The sequence below is a fragment of the Ananas comosus genome, linkage group 4 (genome assembly GCF_001540865.1).
Source record: "Ananas comosus cultivar F153 linkage group 4, ASM154086v1, whole genome shotgun sequence".
Taxonomy (NCBI): Eukaryota; Viridiplantae; Streptophyta; class Magnoliopsida; order Poales; family Bromeliaceae; genus Ananas; species Ananas comosus.
Genome location: NC_033624.1, coordinates 5,483,342 through 5,501,951, shown reverse-complemented (window position 1 = coordinate 5,501,951; position 18,610 = coordinate 5,483,342). Strand labels below are relative to the sequence as shown.

Below are 18,610 nucleotides of genomic sequence, written 5' to 3'. Positions count from 1 at the left end.
TGGTTTCTAAATAGTTATAATAGCGTAGATCATGCCTAATGGGGCCGATCGCCGAATCGGATGCTCCATTATAAAAAATAACTTACAAGCACAGAAGGTCCCATACTTTCGAAAGTATAGGAGACGTAATCCATATATATATATATATATATATATATATATATATATATATATATATATAATATTTAAAAGATCATAACATAATTTGTTGTTTGAAATATCATGATATATAATAAATAATATAAAGTCTTAAAAAGCANNNTGAATTTGGATATTGTTTTTCAGGTACATAAAAATGACTAGGTAGCAAGTTTGTAAATTGACTGAAAGGAATACTAGCTCTTTCAATATTTAAGATGCCATCTTCATGGGGAAAATCTTCCTCACTAACAATAACAATTTGTACTGCTTTTCAGCTGAGAATAAGAATACAAGATACAATATACAAACAAGATAACAAATGAAATAAGCAGCAAAGTAGGAGAGAGGTAGTCAATTTTAAGTACAACGATAACCAAGGTTAGGAGCACTAATGAAACCATTGTTAGTCTCACTAAGGAAGAAGTAGCAACAACCGAGCGGCAAGAGTTATCAAATTAGGAACCATTGTTAGTTTCAAATCTGGCTAGATATCAAATAGAAATCAGAAACCAGCTGTTCTTTCATGTTATCAAATTGTCAATACACTTGTATATTTGTAGGTTAGTTGTAAGTTGAAATGTGGTCCTAGTATGTAACTTCCTCCTCGTTTGGCTTTGTTCCTGTGGCCTCCTCCTCCGTGTAGTCTAATTGGATAGAAGTACAATTTGAGCAGAGCTTAGAAAGCAAGTTTTTATTTTATTTTTTTGGTTATTACTCAAGTTGATTTTAGTTTTCTATCAGAGCAAGAGCTTTGACAAATTTTGTTAATTAGTTATGCTTTTTGTACATGGTGCGACTAATACATTCTTAGCAGGACAATGGGAATAGACAAAAGTTGGATAATCATCCAAGATAGATCTCTTATCGAATATGAAATGGGTGTTGATGCATTCTTGGATTATGCTTTCAATCAACTAGGAGATGTTAGGAGAATTCGTTGCCCTTGTACTAAATGCAATAATGTGGTATTTAAGACACGTGATGAGGTGAAAGCGGATTTATTTTTCAACGGGATGACTCAATCTTATACCACGTGGCATCATCATGGTGAATCATCAGATGAATCCGATTCTAATGAGCTAGTAGATGAAGACATGTCAAGTGACGACGGGCGTGAAGACATTAATAGAATGGTGGAGGACATGTTTGCACATAAAGGGCATGCAGAAACTAGTGAAGCAGGAAAGGAGTCCATAGGATGTGAGCAATCTAATATTGATGCACAAAACTATTTTCACCTTTTAGAAGAATGTGAACAAGATGCCTATCCTAGGTGTAAGAAATATTCTAAGTTGAAGTTTCTGGTGACTTTGCTAAATTTGAAATGCCTCAATGGATGGACGGACAAATCAGTTACAATGTTGTTGGAGTTTCTTAAGGATTTTTTGCCTGCTGATGCAAATATTCCCAAATCATACTACGAAATGAAAAATATTATTAAAGACTTGGGTCTTCAATATATTAAGATTGATGCGTGTAAAAATGACTGTGTTCTTTATCGGAAGAGTCTTGAGGATGCCACTGAATGCCCAACTTGTGGTGAGTCTAGATGGAGAGTAGGCCAGAGAAAGAAAAATGCAACATTGAAGATGAGGAAGAAGATTCCGCATAAGGTGTTGAGGTATTTTCCTCTAACTCCTCTATTGCAACGATTATACATGAATTCTGAAGTAGCTACTGCTATGAGATGGCACAATGATTTGAGACCCAATGACGGTATTTTAAGGCATCCTGCTGATTCCATGGCTTGGAAATCTTTTGATCTAAATCATTCCGAATTTTCCAAAGAGCCACGCAATGTTCGATTGGGTTTAGCAACTGATGGATTCAACCCATTTGGGAACATGAGTACTAGTTATAGCATTTGGCCCGTTGTTTTAGTTCCGTACAACTTGCCTCCATGGATGTGCATGAAGAGTGATTTTTTTATGATATCTTTAATTATTCCTGGTCCAAAGGCTCTTGGAAATGACATAGATGTATACATGGCGCCTCTTATTGAGGAATTGACGGAGTTATGGGAGACGGGGGTTGAAACATATGATTTATCCAAGAAAGAGAATTTCAAAATGCGTGCCGCAATACTTTGGACCATAAGTGACTTTCCAACATATGCCAATTTATCAGGGTGGAGCACAAAAGGAAAACTAGCATGCCCTTGCTGTAATAAAGACACTGCTTCCTCCTGGTTAAGGCATGGAAAGAAATTTTGTTATATGGGTCATCGTCGCTTTTTGCCACCTGGTCATAAATGGCGAGAAGATAAAAAATTATTTAATGGGGAAAAGGAAACACAACTAGCTCCTAAGGTTTTATCAGGTAATGAAGTTTTGGAGCAATTGAATCAATTTAAGCAGGTAACATTTGGGAAAGGAAATAAAAAGAGAAGGCGTGGTCGAAATAATGAATGCTATTTGAATTGGAGGAAGCATAGTATTTTCTTCGATTTGCCATATTGGCATACCTTATTAATTCGTCACAACTTGGATGTCATGCATATCGAAAAAAATTTGGGAGATAATATAATTAGTACATTGATGGATAATGATGGAAAGAGTAAAGATAACTTGAATGCCCGTATGGACTTGATGGAGATGGGCATAAGAAAAGAACTATATCCAATACCGATTAAAGCAAGTGATACTGGAATTGTGTCCAAGTACAAGATTCCGGCCGCATGTTACACTATGTCAAAAGTTGAAAGGCTAAGTTTCTGTAACTTTTTGAAAAATTTGAAGCTTCCTGATGGATTTTCTTCAAATATTTCTAAATGTGTCAACATGAGTGATGGCAAACTCCAAAATATGAAGACTCATGATTATCATTGTCTTTTGCATCGCCACCTCCCATTGGGCATTCGCGGATTGTTAAAAAAGGATGTATCTAATGCTTTAGTTGAATTTAGTGCTTTCTTTCGCGAATTGTGCTCGAAGTCATTGAAGATGGATGATTTGGAGAGACTTGAGCGCTCAGTGGCTATTACATTATGTAAATTGGAAAAAATATTTCCTCCCGCATTTTTTGACATAATGGTTCATTTGGCCATTCACCTAGCTAGTGAGGCAAAGATTGCGGGTCCCGTGCAATATCGATGGATGTATAAATTTGAAAGGTAAATTAAGTTTCTCTAAAATTTGTTTGTAGTATGACAAGTTAAATTTTTAATAAATGAAACTATCTTTAACAGGGATTTTCGAAGGTTAAAATCGTATGTCCGTAATAAAGCTCGTCCTGAGGGATCAATAGCCGAAGGAGTAATAGCTCAAGAATGCCTCACGTTTTGTTCTAGATACTTAAAAGGAGCAGAGACACGGTTAAATCGAGTTGGAAGAAATTACGAGGGTGAATCAATATATGATAGATCGACCTTATCAGTTTTTAGCCAAAAGGGCTCCTCATTAGGTGAATATAAGCGGGAGCTGATGGACATAAGTGATCTTAGACGGGCACACATGTATGTTCTTAAAAATTGTCCGGAAGTCATACCATTTATAAGGTATTTTGTATTTCCTTATGGCATAAATTTATATGAAATTATTTTTCTTAATATTATTTTTTTTCTTTACCTACTTAAATTTAAATGTAAACAGGGAACATAGAGAATTGGTCGAAGGTTATGATGATAGAAATATTGATAAAAGGCATGAAGAGCAATTTAGTGATTGGTTTGAAGATACAATAACGATAATGTACAATAACAAAGATGGCAGAGTCTCAACGGAACTTCTACAATTGGCGCGAGGACCAGATAGACGAGTATTTTGTTATTCTGGATATTTAATTAATGGCTTCAGATTTCATACAAAAGAGCGTGAAGAAACATTGAAGAGTCAGAATAGTGGAGTATGGGTACAGGGGGATGATGGCTACTGTAGTAGAGACTATTTTGGGCAGCTTTTAGATATAATCGAACTGCAATATCAAGGATCGAATAAAGTGTTTCTTTTCAAATGCCATTGGTGGGATGTATGCACAGTTGGTCGAGGCTATAGAGAAGATAATGATGGTTTTTTCGCCGTGAACACTGACCGTCAACTACCTACCAATGCAATTGATCCGTATGTGTTGGCATCGCAAGCGCAACAAGTTTACTACGTGGAAGATATTAACGATCCAAAGTGGCATTTTGTAATTAAGACAAGACCGCGTGATTTGTATGACATTCCAACGATGGAGAGTAACGAAGTTGGTGTTCAAAGTTCTTCAATAATGGAGGAGATCATCCAAGAAGCTGAGATAATTGGAAATTCTTGTGGATACATGAACATTGAGGATGAAGATGATGGGTTTGAGTTAATACGAAATGATACAGAAGGGATTACTATAGATGCTGATGAGTTGAATATTGATTTGCTTAATATCAATGATAGTTCAGATGAATAAGCTAATATTAATTAATTTCAGGTTTGCAAGCTTGTCTCTTTGTCTTCTTAGAATTGCATTTATTAAAGCTAATATTCTAGCCTACTTCTAATACCTCGTTATATGGCATTTGTTTAACTGGTTTGCGTTTTCTTTCAAATAGGTGCATGATTTTAGCTTCTTTCGAATGGGTATTGCATGTGTTGTTTCGGTAATGCTTGAGAGGAATGTTTGCCCTATGAGGTGCAGGCTGAAAGTGCTCTAGAGGAATCAGGTTCTTTGTTTTCGTGTGTTGGATTGTTTCACCAAAAATGGTGTATTTGGAGAACACACCATTTTTGGTCACCTATGTGCCAAACTAAGCTCAGGCTGTGTTGACTATTGGATCATATTTATCTTAACTTTTAATGAGTTAAACATTTTGTAGCTTTGGTATGTGGTGTTGAATGGTACAATGCACTTTGGTCAATTATTGGGTCAAAGACTGAACAAGTTTTTTATGTGGTTATGCTGGTCAATTATTATGTCTTGTTCTCTTCCATGTTCTATGTTATAACTTCGAAGCCGAGCCATAGAAAAATTTAGTAACTGATGTTTTGGTCTGTTCAGTGTTGTATTCTGAAACAAAATCAGTTTCAGTGAAATTTTAATCTACTAATGTTGGATTGCTTAGTATGGTTGAAACATATGGAATAAGGCCATATCTCTTTCCTTTTTTTCTACTAATGTTGGATTACTTAGTATGGTTGAAACATATGGAATAAGGCCATATCTCTTTCCTTTTTTTCTCCTTCTTTTAATTTTGCTCTGTATGAACAGAAGCACAAGGTACATTACTTTATGTATGAATAGGAGAATTTCTGTGTCCTTTAATTTACTTTTTTTATTTTATCTGAGAACAGGCCATGTCTCATAATGTGAGCATCTTGAATTTAATGATGTTCTGCTCATAAACTTCCTTCAAGGATGCACACGTTGACGCTTGATGAGCTAGAGAAACATTCAAAGCCTTTTAGCTGCTGCTAGGGCCTTACTTCCATTTCATAACTTGTACTGATAAGACTTGCTTCATTGTGATATTTGTGTGCATGAGAAAGAGAATATCTAAAAACAGATCAAATATTTGTATAGTCCTTTTGGATCTTGTAGGTCATTTCAATTATGTTTTTGGTTTACGGCCATTATCCTTGGTAACTTCTAAACACGTGGATCTTTTATGTATTTTTTGGGAAACACATTTACAGTTTCTTTTGTATTTTCATGCCTGTCCTACTTTATAGTATCATTTTTATGACTTCCAAGTTCATCTAATATACAGAAATCTCTATTATGGTTGGAATAATATATTGTATTTTTATTTCTTCAAGGTGATGGTGAGAGCTTCAACATTACGTACTACGGTGGGTTCAAGCGCCTCTTCGTCATGGGCAACGACAACACCAAGTCATGTTGGGCCGTCTTCAATTGGGTCTGATTTACCTTCATCCCCTCCTGATATAGCAGGTAAGATAATCGCATTTTGTTAGGTGTATTATTTTATTTTGTTTGTCAGCTATCGAAAAATATTAGTGACAGTTTGTTAGCTATGGAAAAAAGCATAACTAGATGGGCTTTGTGTTGTTGCAACTCGTAATGCTTCCATGATAGTTCCAGTAATCTCAAAAAAGCTTAACTAGATGGACCTAACAATCAAATATCATGATCTAGAATGTTGTATAAAAGCACATTAAGGCAATAACAACAGTCATTGTTTTCTATTCGATTGAGACGATAGGCTTAAGTCAGATACTGCTATTCTGATTCTCAAAGTTCAACTAATTATACTCATTTGTTTAAGCAAACTCCACAAAGTGACAGTACCAACACTACACCGCATTTTGATGTACACCGCATTTTGATGTAAATACCTGAACTTTTTACTTTCTGATTTAGTTGTCTAATTCTTCACTACTTCTGATTTGAGAAAATTCTGTCAATAACTCAATGACAATTATAGAAAAACCAATTTGTCAGAAAAGTTATTGGAAGCTCCATTAAGTAATAGAATATTATTCCACTAATTGCAGATTATTTCGTGCAAAGGATTAAAAATACTATGAACTTTCTAAAGTTAGGCAGTAAAAACAATCCTTTTTTCAGTTTAGGTAGATATTTCAAAATGCACTAATGTTCAAGTAAGCTAAATAAATTTTTGCCTTCCATGTAAAATGATTGAATGATAAATATACACCAAGGGAAAGAATAAAAAAAATCTGGTGTCAAATAACTCGTGAAAATTTTATGCTCTCCTGATGCATCCTAATATCTACAAGATTTCCAAAGATAATGATGAACTACTTAAAACATCTAAAATGCAATGCCCACATTGACTATGAGCTCTAACTGCAAATTGCTCACTTTTTGGATATATTTTGTGTAAAAATGCCATATAACCATTTATAAACATCATCGAGCCAACTTTATTGTTGGGTCTACCAAAACAATTGTACATGTAAGTTCTGATAGAAGATCAGCTAATAACATCTCATTGTAGATTATTACATAGGACTATTGTTAGCAGAAGAGTAGTAAATTAGACCAACAAGAATAAACTTATTAAATGATGGGAATAATGCTTTCATTGTTCATTGTCATTTGATTTCCAATCATCAATTCCAATGAGATACAAAATAAGAGAGTCAGATGAGTGCTTGTTTGCTAAGCTACAATCATAAGTGACTTATTTGTTTATATTCTTCATTAAATTTTTGTAGATTCTACTATAGTGAGGAAGAAGGGTCGGGGGGTGACTAAAAATGTTAAGTGGTTTAAAAAGTTTAAGACGGGAGAAAAGAGTGCAGTAACGATCGATAGTGACTTAAGAAGAGCAGTGGCAGGTGATGTTGTACCTTTTATAACTGAAATGGGAGTGGTTCTTCGGCAGTACACAGTATTGTCAAATAAAAGATGGAAGGAAGTGCCAAATCATATAAAGCAAAAGATGTTTGATGATTTACTTGTATGTAACACTATCACAAGTTAATACTAGTTGTGTCTTATTCAAGTTTTTATTATACAAATTCTAACTTTATATAACATCAAAATGTGAAACAGGGAAAGTTTGATGGCATACAAGGAGAAAAAGCGAATGTGTTAGACCACCTCAAGAAGATGTACAGAGAATGGCGACATCGTCTGCATCGATATTATTTACGTTTTAATAGTGACGAGGAAAGGCTAACTAAGGTTCCAGAAAATGTCACAGATAATGATTGGAGATATTTGGTCAAATATTTCGGTTCGGAGGAGTTTAAGGTAGATCTCAAAATTTCAATATAATAAGTAAATTTTTTGCAATTATATTATACTTTTGACTGGTGTATGCTTCTTTTGTAGTATCTATCAGCTCGTAATAAAAACAATCGGGCCAAGCAAGGAATTTCTACTATCAAGGGTAGAACATCATTTGTTAGGATTAGATATAATATGGTATGATTTGTTGCTTTTATTAATCATTTTATTTATCTAATTCATTATGTTTTTTTTTTACTAATCATATACTTTTTGATAGAGGGATCCCGTGACTCAAGCGGAGCCAAAAATGACAGACTATTGGAAAGCGACGCATTTACGACATAATGGAGATTGGATGGATGGTCGATCAAAGGATGTTATGGTGATTATACTAATGTTATTACTTGCTTATCTAGCTTATATTTATCTTGATACTAAATACATTATAATTAATGTAGGAGACGCTTGAGGATATTGAAAAGGAGCAGTTGCAAAGCGGGGGACCTCTACTAACCCCTGAGGAGCAAATGTCTAAAGCTTGTGGGACACGTTCAGGGTATATTCGGGGATTAGGGTGTGGACCTCGTCCTATTTCGCGTAGAGGTGCAGAATTTAGAGAGGCTTATCAGCGAGAGGTTGAGGATTTGAGGGGTGCATTAGAGCGTCAACAACAAGAGGCGGAGAATCGAGAGCAACGTTTAAGGCTTGAAGCAGAGGAGCGCGAACATCGCTTAAGGCTTGAGGCCGAGGAGCGAGAGCGTCGTTTTAGGATCGAGGCAGAGGAGCGGGAATGTCGCTTACGATTAGAGGCAGAGGAGAGGGAGCGGCGGATACGCTCAGAAATGCGTTCAGAAATTTGTGCAGAATTTCAAGCTCAGTTGCAAATGATCATGGCGCATATTCCTGGACTGCAGAATGTGCATTCTGCATCATCAACATCAGATGGCTATCCTATCAGTATACATACACTATTGCTTATATTAGTCAATTGAATTTAAGTTTTATTTATCGACTATCTAAATCTCTATTTTAACTGGTTGTATGTTCACAAAGAGGGGAGAGGGCCTCAACTAGCTCCTAGACAACCTTGCTAAGAAGTTTAAAAGTCATTGCAAGGTTTGCATTTTATTTCTGTAAGTTTTTGAGTTACGGTAATTGACTGAAACTTGTAGAACTAGAAGTTTACTAAAAGGGAGATTAAGTAAAGATCATATGATCATTTCGATAAACAGTTTTGCCTTTATACAGAGTTGCCTTTATAGTTGGAAACCTAAATGATCGGGAAAGGGCAATTTGTAGTACTTGCAATTATACAGAGTTGCCTTTGCACCATATACATGATTTTAATAGCTGTAGAAAGTTGGAACATTCTGTTTATTAATTGTATTATTCAGTATTCTATTAGAAGAATTATTAGATGTACGCGTTAGATTGAAACTGCTTAAAATAAGGTTTGTTTGGAGTTATCTGGTTAATTTCGAAGTTATTTGCAAGCTTTAGAAATTCGGTCCCTTTGCCTTGTCTTGAAAACCTCTAAATTGCCTTCAATATTTGCAATGATTTTTTAAGTTTTTTTAGAATTTTTTGAATAGTAATGTCAATTACACATTCATGGATAACTTCTATTTCCTATTAACAAATTGACGAAAACCAACTATTGATCTAAGCAATTCATGAACTTAGATGGTAACAGAAAAGTAGCTGTTGCATCTCGGTGGTTACAGTTTGATACCTGATGAGTTTAGTTTGGAGTGTAGTGTAGTACACTAGACTTTAGCAAATGGGGAAGTTCGAGTAAGAGGAATGAGGTTCGGAACCTTCCTACATGTTTTAAAGGGTTTAAAGATGTTTACAAATAAGTTTGAAAGTGATTGGAAAGCTAGAAGTGAGAAAGTGCGTTGCAATTGCGAAATCTGTAATTTTTGCATTGGTGTACCGGTACAAGCCTAATGCTGTACCGGTACAGCAAGCAGCAGCAGCTGCAGCTGCGTGGCAGTATGGATATTTTGGTCATTTCACTTCATTTACCCATCCTTATCTCTCCCAGCTCGACCCTGAGGATGCTTATCACCTGTAAGCTTAAGGGAAATAGGGTTTTTAGTTCACCACTTCTTTCTCTCTCTAGAATTTTCTCCCTCGACATAAAAGTCGCCGTTTTGCGCCAGTTCCGCGTCACGCTCGTTGCTCGCTGATTGGAGGGCTCAAGGGAAGTTGTTGGTACGTGGGGAGAAGAAGTTTTGCTGTGTTGCTGTAAGATTACTACCAGGGGAAGCTAAATCCCAGCTCTAGAGAGGTAATCGACTCGATTTCTCTCTAGTTTACGGTTTAGTATTGAATTTGGACGTCTTTTAGTTTTGTTGCTTCCAACTAAGTTAGAAGTTGTTTACAGCAGTAATGAGAGGTTATTTTGATTGTAAATTACCTACTTTTAGCTCAGAGAAAAGCTGTTTTAAAACTTGATGAAGATAAATAGTGAGTTATAACTCTAATTTGAAGCTATATGCGGATTAATAGAGCGAATTGATGCAGTTTGGATTTGTTCCTTCACAGCAGGTTTTCGAACTACCTGGGGCTGAGTTGGTGACCCGGGAGACTAGTTTGGAAGGTGTTCCAACTGAGGGTAAGCTGAAATTTCTGTGAGAAAACTGAATTTACAAGATTCCGACTATATCTACTAGTATCTAGCGATTTTGATGCCGTTTCGACGTTGTCCGCAGCGAGAGTGCGATCGACTCTTGGAGTGACTTTAGCTGACTTGTGAGAACTCTTGAAGACTCAACTTGAGGTAATGAACTGAACTAAAACAAGGAATCAAGCTTCCACTTTGTATCTATTAAGAATTTTGCCGAAATTGGAATTGTAAGTAATCGGCTCGGCGCGGTTTTGTTACCTTGTTTTCAGCAGGATTGGGACCTCGTTGGACTGATTATTGGGACATTTTGTGACTGAGTTGAGCTTAGTATGAGGTGGGTTTGACCTAACCAGAACAAGTGGAGCTTCCCTATGTTCTATATGTGCTATAGACTTAATACCGTTGTATGATTCCGTGAGTGTTATAGAACTTGAGATGAGTCACTGGAGTATAGTGTTGATCTATATAATTGAATTGATATCTCTATGAAATAGAGAACACTTATACACATAAGTCTTTATATACATGTGTAATTAGGGTGAGTGATTAATGGACAAGTTATCATGTTTCTAGAAAATAGAAAAACGTGACATCCTTATGACACATTCTTGACTCTAACATAGAGAATGACGACATGCTTATGCCTATGTGTATATTGCCAGATGTAAAGTAACATTATTCTTGCATGTTTATTGTTTATTAATCTAGTGGATACTAGCNTCGCAGAGAGAGAGAGAGAGAGAGAGAGAGAGAGAGAGAGAAGAGGGTTGGGGAGAGGGATGTGGAGTGGGCTAGGGAGAGAGGGGAAGAGAGAGTGAGAGAGGGGGGGGGCTAGGGAGAGAGGGGAAGAGAGAGTGAGAGAGGCCCGCACCCCCCGCGCGCGCAGAGCGGGCGGGGCTCCCTCTCTCTCTGTCTGCTCTCTCTCTCTCTCTCTCTCTCTCTCTCTCGCGAGGCCCCCGCAAAACGCGGGGAACGCGCCGTACAAACTCTCGATTCAAGAGTTATATAGATGTCAACCAATTATTTTATTACAAAACCTTCAATTATAGTTTTGAGTGTACATCCACCGCATTATGCGGATCACATTCACTAGTGCACCACAATGTTTTGTAACAACAAAAGACACAAAAAGCAAAATCATTCTCCTGCCAAAAACAGTTTACGCCCAAACTCCTATAAAGGATTATTACAGCATGAACACTTCTTAAGTATCTTGTAGGCTTGTACACAAAACTGGAGAAAAAATATATGGATTACCAAAATTATTATTTACCGATGCGCTTGATAAATGAATAAGCCGATTCTGCGAAACCCTTAACAAAGTAGTTTGAATCCCATGTACTCTCCACTTGTGTACTCTTTCCAAACATCGACGGCTCCGAAGCTTGAGATTATAAGCGTGCTGAGTGCCATAACACCGCCGACTAAAAACACGATGAGAGAAACTCTACCCGATTGCCTGATGGCTCTTTCCATGATGACTAATCCGAAGACCGACGCCACCAAGCAGATAGCGGCATAAATTAAAGCTTGATTGATCCCGTCCATGCCGAGGATTATGTACTGAACCATCGACATCGAAGCAGAGAAAAGAACCATGAACGTAGACGTGGATGCCGCCGTCTATAAAGTTCAAAATCAAGTGCAAGGAATATTACCATTATATAAAGTACTTGGAGAGCTGTAAACGATATTCTGTAATGTCCGAATGGCCCACATCGAATTAGAAAGTGATTGTGATTGGGTATATAAGAATTAAGGACCATAGTGTTAATAGCAATTAAGTCCAAGTATTTTGGACCAGTGAAATAAATCCAACGAGTTATTATGCAGGACAAAAGCCACCTCTAAGTAGTCTATATGCCTGATTGGGCTTGGAGCTAGTCTACATGCCTTATTGGGCTTGGACCTCACGAGAACATCAGGGTCTAATGGGAGCCACCTCTAGATGGTTTATATGTGTGATCGGGCTTGAACTTGACGAGAATGTTAGAGTCGAAATGAGGGATATCTGTAATGCTCCAATAGCCCCAATAGTATGGTTGGGTATATAAGGATCAGGGATTATAATAGTCCTGTATAGATATATAAGAATCAAGAACCCTATTAATAATAACTGGACTTAAAAATTTTGGACCGATAAAGTTATTTATGCTAGCGGGTCGGATCGTTATATGTCATTCTCTCGATTATAGAGCTCTCATGTTTTCGGGCATGTTTGGACTGATCGGAACTTCTGCATAAATTGAGTTTAGAATTTGAATAAAGTTATTTGAACTCTAGCTTCAGTGAAACCCTTAAAAGGACTTCCTAATATTGTAGAAAATGTCTCAAATTGGATTTTCTGCTATAGTGGCCCAAAAGCTTTCAATTTCTTGCACCATATCAAAAGGTCAAGAAATTTCATTCGCCGGCCTTCAGGCTGCAACTTCTCAAAATACGGCAGCAGTAGCAAAAGAGAGGCCAAAGAGGGCACTTGGTATATCAAGATAACTTACCTGGGGAGGTACACCGATCTGAAGAAGAACAGGGTTAAGAAGCAATCCTCCACCAATGCCGAAAAGGCCGCTCAAAACCCCTGTTAAGAGAGCAGCGGAGGGAAAAACAAACACAGGCAACGCTTCGATACTGGCCTTTTCTTTACGTCCCTATAAATGTAACCAAACATAAGATGGTGAAAACCTATTAAAACATTTTAATATTGCATCTTGATTCAAGTATCATATCATTGAAAACAAAGCCTCCATGCATGCATGCTTCCAAATGCACACCAAATCGATCAACTCTATATATTCCTCTTATTAACAATTAATTATGAAACCAACCAACTTTACCCCATGCATGGATGGGATGATTCCCGAACTTGAGAATATGCATGGTACTTTTCAAATAAACTGCATGCAGTTTTGAGGCGTGTATGTAAAAAGTCAGATCGTACACAGGTATACATGTAGTAGTTCAAATGCATCAAACCTTTTCATCGGCATGCTCGTGATTTTGGAGTTGTGGTTTTTTCTTTTTGTACAAGATGTAGGCCGTGAAAACCAGGGCCAAGGGTATCTGGGATAGAGTGATGAGCCAATATGCAACTCCGCAAGGTCTTATGTGTATCACACCCTGGAGAGTGATGAAATTGATGTAAAATTTTATCAAAACAATTAAGTAAACTAAACCAAAAGATGAGGATATTTGAACCTACGGTTTGAAACTGTTTCTGCTTGAATGTGCAAATCCATAGCATTTATTTCAATCATAACATGACCTCAATTTACAATTTAAAATTCAAGCAACGTTGTCAATAATCAAGTTTGTTCAATTAACTTTAGCTTCTTGTTCGTATCATGCGAAAATTTACTCATCCCAGCTAAAATCCATCGCTACATAGCTTTTACTAGGATGCGAGAACTAATTGTTTACCATTGTAAAATCCATATAAATATATGTTAGTCATTCAACTGGGAAGGATTAAAATCTTTAGAGAGCATGAACAATCCAAAAGAAAAAAAGAAAAAAATATAAAAAAAAAGAGATGTCTAAGATAAGAAGAGAGTGATGGGAGAACAACTCTAGTTTCCAAACCAAATTCTTTTATAAGGACTGAGCAATGATCTTTACAAAAGTCAACTATGTTGAAAGCATCAAAACAAGATCATGCAACCCAACTTGAATGAAGCTAGACGTAATACTGCTATATATGTTCATGTTTACCTCATCTCCTCCTACTTTAATTTAAGTTCTATTCCATTTAATAAATATTTCGGGGATTCAACTGGTCGTTTCCAACAGAAGAAAATAAATTAATAAACCACATCTTCAACTAAGGCAACAGCTGGAGAAAACGAACCTCTCATATTGTAAATGTTCAGTTGAGAAGATGTAAACTCCCTTTCCCTCATATAAGTCTCACTATAACAATATTGCTAGTTGCTTTCTCACCGACAGGATAAAATTCGCGTAGGAAATGAAAGTAACAAGACCACATCCTCCATCCCCCGCAATACAATGTTTTCTTATACCCAAGTCTTAATCTATAACACTACAACAGAATTAAGTTATAGGGACACATGTTTGGGACACTTTTGAGTAAGAATCTCATTTATTATAAAACTTAAAAAAAACATCTACTAATGCCTAAATATAAAGCTCAATCCAACCAAAAATAAAAAATTATTCTACTCAACCCACCACACCCAGTCCATTTGGCCCGATTACAAACAGAAAAGAAAAAAAAAAAGAAAAATTAATTACCATCTTTTCTTCTCTCTTCACTCAATCCACTGAAATTCTAGACGAAGAGTCTTTCCTGTCGTCCTCCTCCGCCACCACAGTCAACGAGATAGAGTTTCGGCGGTTGCTAAATGCTTAAATAAGTGTTGGTAAATTAGCTGCACTCTTTTAGAGTTATAGCGACACTCTTTAACTGTCACTATATACCTGGCGACCCCACATATAGCAACACTTTTTAAAAGTGTCGATAATTTTAGCAAGCAGTACTTTTTGACATATACCTATATTTAAAAGTATCGCTATAGACCGTTTTTATTGTAGTGTAAAATTTATAATCATCCAAAAACCCCATTAAATCTTATTAAAACAGTTCCACTAAAAAGAAAGAAATGAAATGAACTTAGTGGATTCGGTGCATGTATATTTAGGCTACTCATAAGCAGACACAAATAGGGCGATATAGATCTAGATATGGTAACTTTTTTATTTAGCAGTTCGCGGTAGATAAAGACATTTATAGTTGGACTAAGCCAAGTCTGCATAAAAAGTAGATCATCTGTATTAATTGAAATCAGCAATTAGGCAAGGAGATTAAAGAACTAGGAAGCAGTAGTGACACAAGACTAAGGGGATGTTTGGCCTAACTTCTTATAAGTGATTCTGAGCCCAAAATCACTTCTGATCTCAGTAGAGCGTTTGAGAATGGCAAATGAAAATTTTGATTTTATTTTTCAAAATCAGAAAACTGATTTTGACGTCTTCAGAATCAGAAGTAGAAAAAAATTTGCTTCTCCAAAACTGATTCTTATTTTGTACTCAAACATCAAATTTTTATGTTTACTTTAGATTCAAAGTATAAATTTAACATTAAATTTAAATTTTGAAATTTTAAATTCATATTTGAATTTTTAAATCTCAACTTTTAAAAGTTTAAATTTTAATTTTCAAATTTTAAATTTTAAATTTAAAATTTGAATTTTGAAATTAAATTTTGAATTTTAAATTTTGAATTTTAAATTTCAAATCTTAAATTTTAAAATTAAAATTTTAAATTTAGATTTTAAATTTAAAATTCAAAATTTANAAAATAAAATTTAATAAAAATATTAATATATACAAGCATCAAAATTTTTTTGCCAAACTGTTTTAGAAAATCATTTTAGAAAAATCACTTTTATCTAAACTCAGCCAAATGCTCTACAGCTTTTCACCAAAATCAATTCTCCAAATTAAAATCACTTCTGCAGAAATTATTTTTACAGAAGCTAGGTCAAACAGGCCCTAAGTTGCCGTTTGGATTGGGTATAAGAGAGGGGATAAGGGGCTTATCCCTCCTCTTGTACCCAAACAAAAAAATGGGTGGCACTACAACAGAATTAGATTATAGGGACACATGTTTGGAACACTTTTGAGTAAGTGTCTCATTTATCCTAAAACTTAAAAAAACATCTAGTAATGCCTAAATATAAAGCCCAATCCAACCAAAAATAAAAGATTACTCTACTCAACTCACCACACCCAGTCCATTTGGCCCAATTACAAACAGAAAAGAAAAAAAAAAAAGAAGAAAAATTAATTACCATCTTTTCTTCTCTCTTCACTCAATCCACTGAAATTCTAGACGAAGAGCCTTTCCTGTCGTCCTCCTCCGCCACCGCAGCCAACGAGATAGAGTTTCGGCGGTTGCTAAATGCTTAAATAAGTGTTGGTAAATTAGCAGCGCTCTTTTAGGTTATAGCGACACTCTTTAACTGTCACTATATACCTAGCAACCCCACATATAACAACACTTTTTAAAAGTGTCGGTAATTTTAGCTAGCAGCACTTTTTTGACATGTACCTACATTTAAAAGTGTCGCTATAGACCGTTTTTGTTGTAGTGATAGATCAGAACAACAGTTCACACCCATACCAAAAAATCCCAATATGACTTGGAACAAAAGAATCCAACCCATGAGGTGAGAACAATGCTCTGCTCACAGGAACCACAAGTAAAGAAAGAGAAAGAAAGAAAATAAAAATATATATAATCCTATTTTTCATGCAGTGAAAAGCTTCGACTTACATATCTCCTTTTCAATATTTCCATGATCTCCTTGGAAAAGGTTGATGTATAATAGTCCTTGAGAAATTATTTCTTGTACGAGGCGCATCTATAAATTTGTACACGGCACAGTCACAATCGATTGTTACTGTCCACAAGAAGGACATTTAGTATATGACAATCACTTCATATCATTCATATCTAATTATTTATATTTATAAAAAAAATATAATTTTTTTAAATTATGCTGGTATTATTGAATTTTAGAAAAATAATTTTATTGGTTAGAAACGTATGTCGTTCGTGTGATTGCTAAATTTTAAAATTTTTCGTCCACCGGACAATAAAATCAGAAGTACTAGATTTCATAACGCGATAATATATAAATGTGTGATGTGCGAATGTACAAATGTACTGGACACATACAATGTCTGATTCGATCGAGCTATATTCTTTTTAAAATAAATTAAGATTTAACACACCTCTTGTTATTTTAGAGAGGTNAAATTTTGAAAAAATTAAAATTTTAAATTTTAATTTCAAATTTTAAATTTTAAAAGTAAAAATTTAAAATTTAAAATTTAAAATTTTGAATTTAAAATTTTAAATTCAAATATAATAAGAGGGGTAATACAATTATTTTCTATTTATAACTTTCAACTGTTTTTCTTATTCCATCTTATTTATCTAAACGCTATTTTTCTTATTTCTGAAAACAACTAAATTTTAATCCAAATACAAAATTGATTTAGTTCTCACTTATATCTAAATTTGTATCTATTTCTGATATAAACTAGTTGTTACTTATATCCGAGCCAAACGAAACCTAAGTTTTATAAGTGTAGAGTGGGGGCCTCCAAAAACTTTCAGGCATAAAGTGATTTTAGTGGGCTAGTGAATGGACAGGGAAACCAAAAAGAGCTGAAAAAAAAGGACGCAGCGCATTTAGTGATGTGACATGCTTGGAGGTATATAATTGTTACTTAAAAGATCAATCTAGTAATAAACAGTTTGGTGAAGTCACAAGCATGAACGCTAACATAAGATAAACTACACCGCCTATCAAAGTTTCCGGTGAAATAACAAAAGTGTTCAAAAAATCAGAAATTAATGTGGGGTATCTAATCATCAACCTCATTTGGGAAAGTGCGGAATCATGAGACCCAATCCAATGCGACATTATCGAAACGACCAGTCTAATAGAAAAACAGAAAACAGTTTGCAACGTACAAATAAAACAAAATTTTTCAAAGAACCAAAAGGGGAAAAAATTAAACAAATTTTCAACCACCGATAAAACATGCAGATAAATTGAGAGGAAACAAATAGATTGAGAACAAAAAAATAAAGAGTGTTGCATACAAAATATAAAAATACTATTCTATGAACATATTAAGCTTTTAAAAATAAATAATGATTTTTCATTATTTTATATGGTATCAAAGCCGAAGTTTCTGAAATCCCACCACGCTTCTGGTTCTTTCTGATTTTCTTCTATTCAATCAAGTCTATATTTTAGACTCATTAAAAAGTCTCGAATACAAAATTGAAGAAGGTGTTGAACATAAAATGTATGTTAAAATATATACACACTCTCTAAACTTCAAAAAGTTCTAAACTTGACTCTCTGGAGTAATTTTTTATTTGATTTACACTCCTACTTAATAACCGCTTGGGTCAGTACATTCTATTAGCAATTTTCGGGATTATGTTAAAATTAAACGCCTAAGAGAGACACACATGACCTCCTTTTTTACTAGAGTAATTTTTTGATCGTGCACATCTTTCACGGCGTTTGTTTTGATTCTAACGTAATCAACCAAATTGTTAATGGAAAGGCTTAAATCAAACAGCCGGTAAACACAGACGGTCTTAGTTAAATAATAAAATTCTAGAAGTTTAGAGGGTCAGTTTTAAAACGGATTAAAATT

General features: G+C 35.2%; 3 protein-coding genes across 3 annotated transcripts in view; 2 read left to right on the top strand and 1 right to left on the bottom strand.

The window, feature by feature from the left end:
• On the top strand, window positions 269-5,024 carry LOC109708518. Its single transcript, XM_020230303.1, has 4 exons — window positions 269-3,253; window positions 3,329-3,637; window positions 3,732-4,545; window positions 4,667-5,024. Exons 1-3 carry the CDS (start codon window positions 960-962, stop codon window positions 4,522-4,524), a joined length of 3,396 nt encoding a protein of 1,131 aa, XP_020085892.1. The 5' UTR covers window positions 269-959; the 3' UTR covers window positions 4,525-4,545; window positions 4,667-5,024.
• On the top strand, window positions 5,298-10,835 carry LOC109708519. The gene is made up of 12 exons (XM_020230304.1): window positions 5,298-5,331; window positions 5,871-6,006; window positions 7,257-7,501; window positions 7,597-7,797; window positions 7,879-7,971; window positions 8,054-8,158; window positions 8,235-8,733; window positions 8,830-8,892; window positions 9,942-10,069; window positions 10,330-10,396; window positions 10,494-10,561; window positions 10,681-10,835. Exons 2-8 carry the CDS (start codon window positions 5,874-5,876, stop codon window positions 8,868-8,870), a joined length of 1,317 nt encoding a protein of 438 aa, XP_020085893.1. The 5' UTR covers window positions 5,298-5,331; window positions 5,871-5,873; the 3' UTR covers window positions 8,871-8,892; window positions 9,942-10,069; window positions 10,330-10,396; window positions 10,494-10,561; window positions 10,681-10,835.
• LOC109708596 overlaps window positions 11,425-18,610 on the bottom strand; it is an 8,377-nt gene continuing 1,191 nt past the window's right edge. Inside the window, exons 2-4 of the mRNA XM_020230407.1 lie at window positions 13,382-13,525; window positions 12,907-13,056; window positions 11,425-12,031 (exon numbers count right to left, since the gene is read on the bottom strand). Of these exons, the coding sequence (XP_020085996.1) occupies window positions 11,723-12,031; window positions 12,907-13,056; window positions 13,382-13,525 (603 nt within the window). The 3' untranslated portion in view covers window positions 11,425-11,722. The remainder of the gene's footprint in view (window positions 12,032-12,906; window positions 13,057-13,381; window positions 13,526-18,610) is intronic.

Bases quoted from the DNA above. Each gene is read 5' to 3' on its own strand.
- LOC109708518 (XM_020230303.1), top strand. From the start codon at position 960: ATGGGAATAGACAAAAGTTGGATAATCATCCAAGATAGATCTCTTATC. The intron at 3,254-3,328 runs GTAAATTAAGTT...TATCTTTAACAG, and splicing joins TGGATGTATAAATTTGAAAG to GGATTTTCGAAGGTTAAAAT. The intron at 3,638-3,731 runs GTATTTTGTATT...AAATGTAAACAG, and splicing joins GAAGTCATACCATTTATAAG to GGAACATAGAGAATTGGTCG.
- LOC109708519 (XM_020230304.1), top strand. From the start codon at position 5,874: ATGGTGAGAGCTTCAACATTACGTACTACGGTGGGTTCAAGCGCCTCT. The intron at 7,798-7,878 runs GTAGATCTCAAA...CTTCTTTTGTAG, and splicing joins TCGGTTCGGAGGAGTTTAAG to TATCTATCAGCTCGTAATAA. The intron at 8,734-8,829 runs GTATACATACAC...ATGTTCACAAAG, and splicing joins ATCAGATGGCTATCCTATCA to AGGGGAGAGGGCCTCAACTA.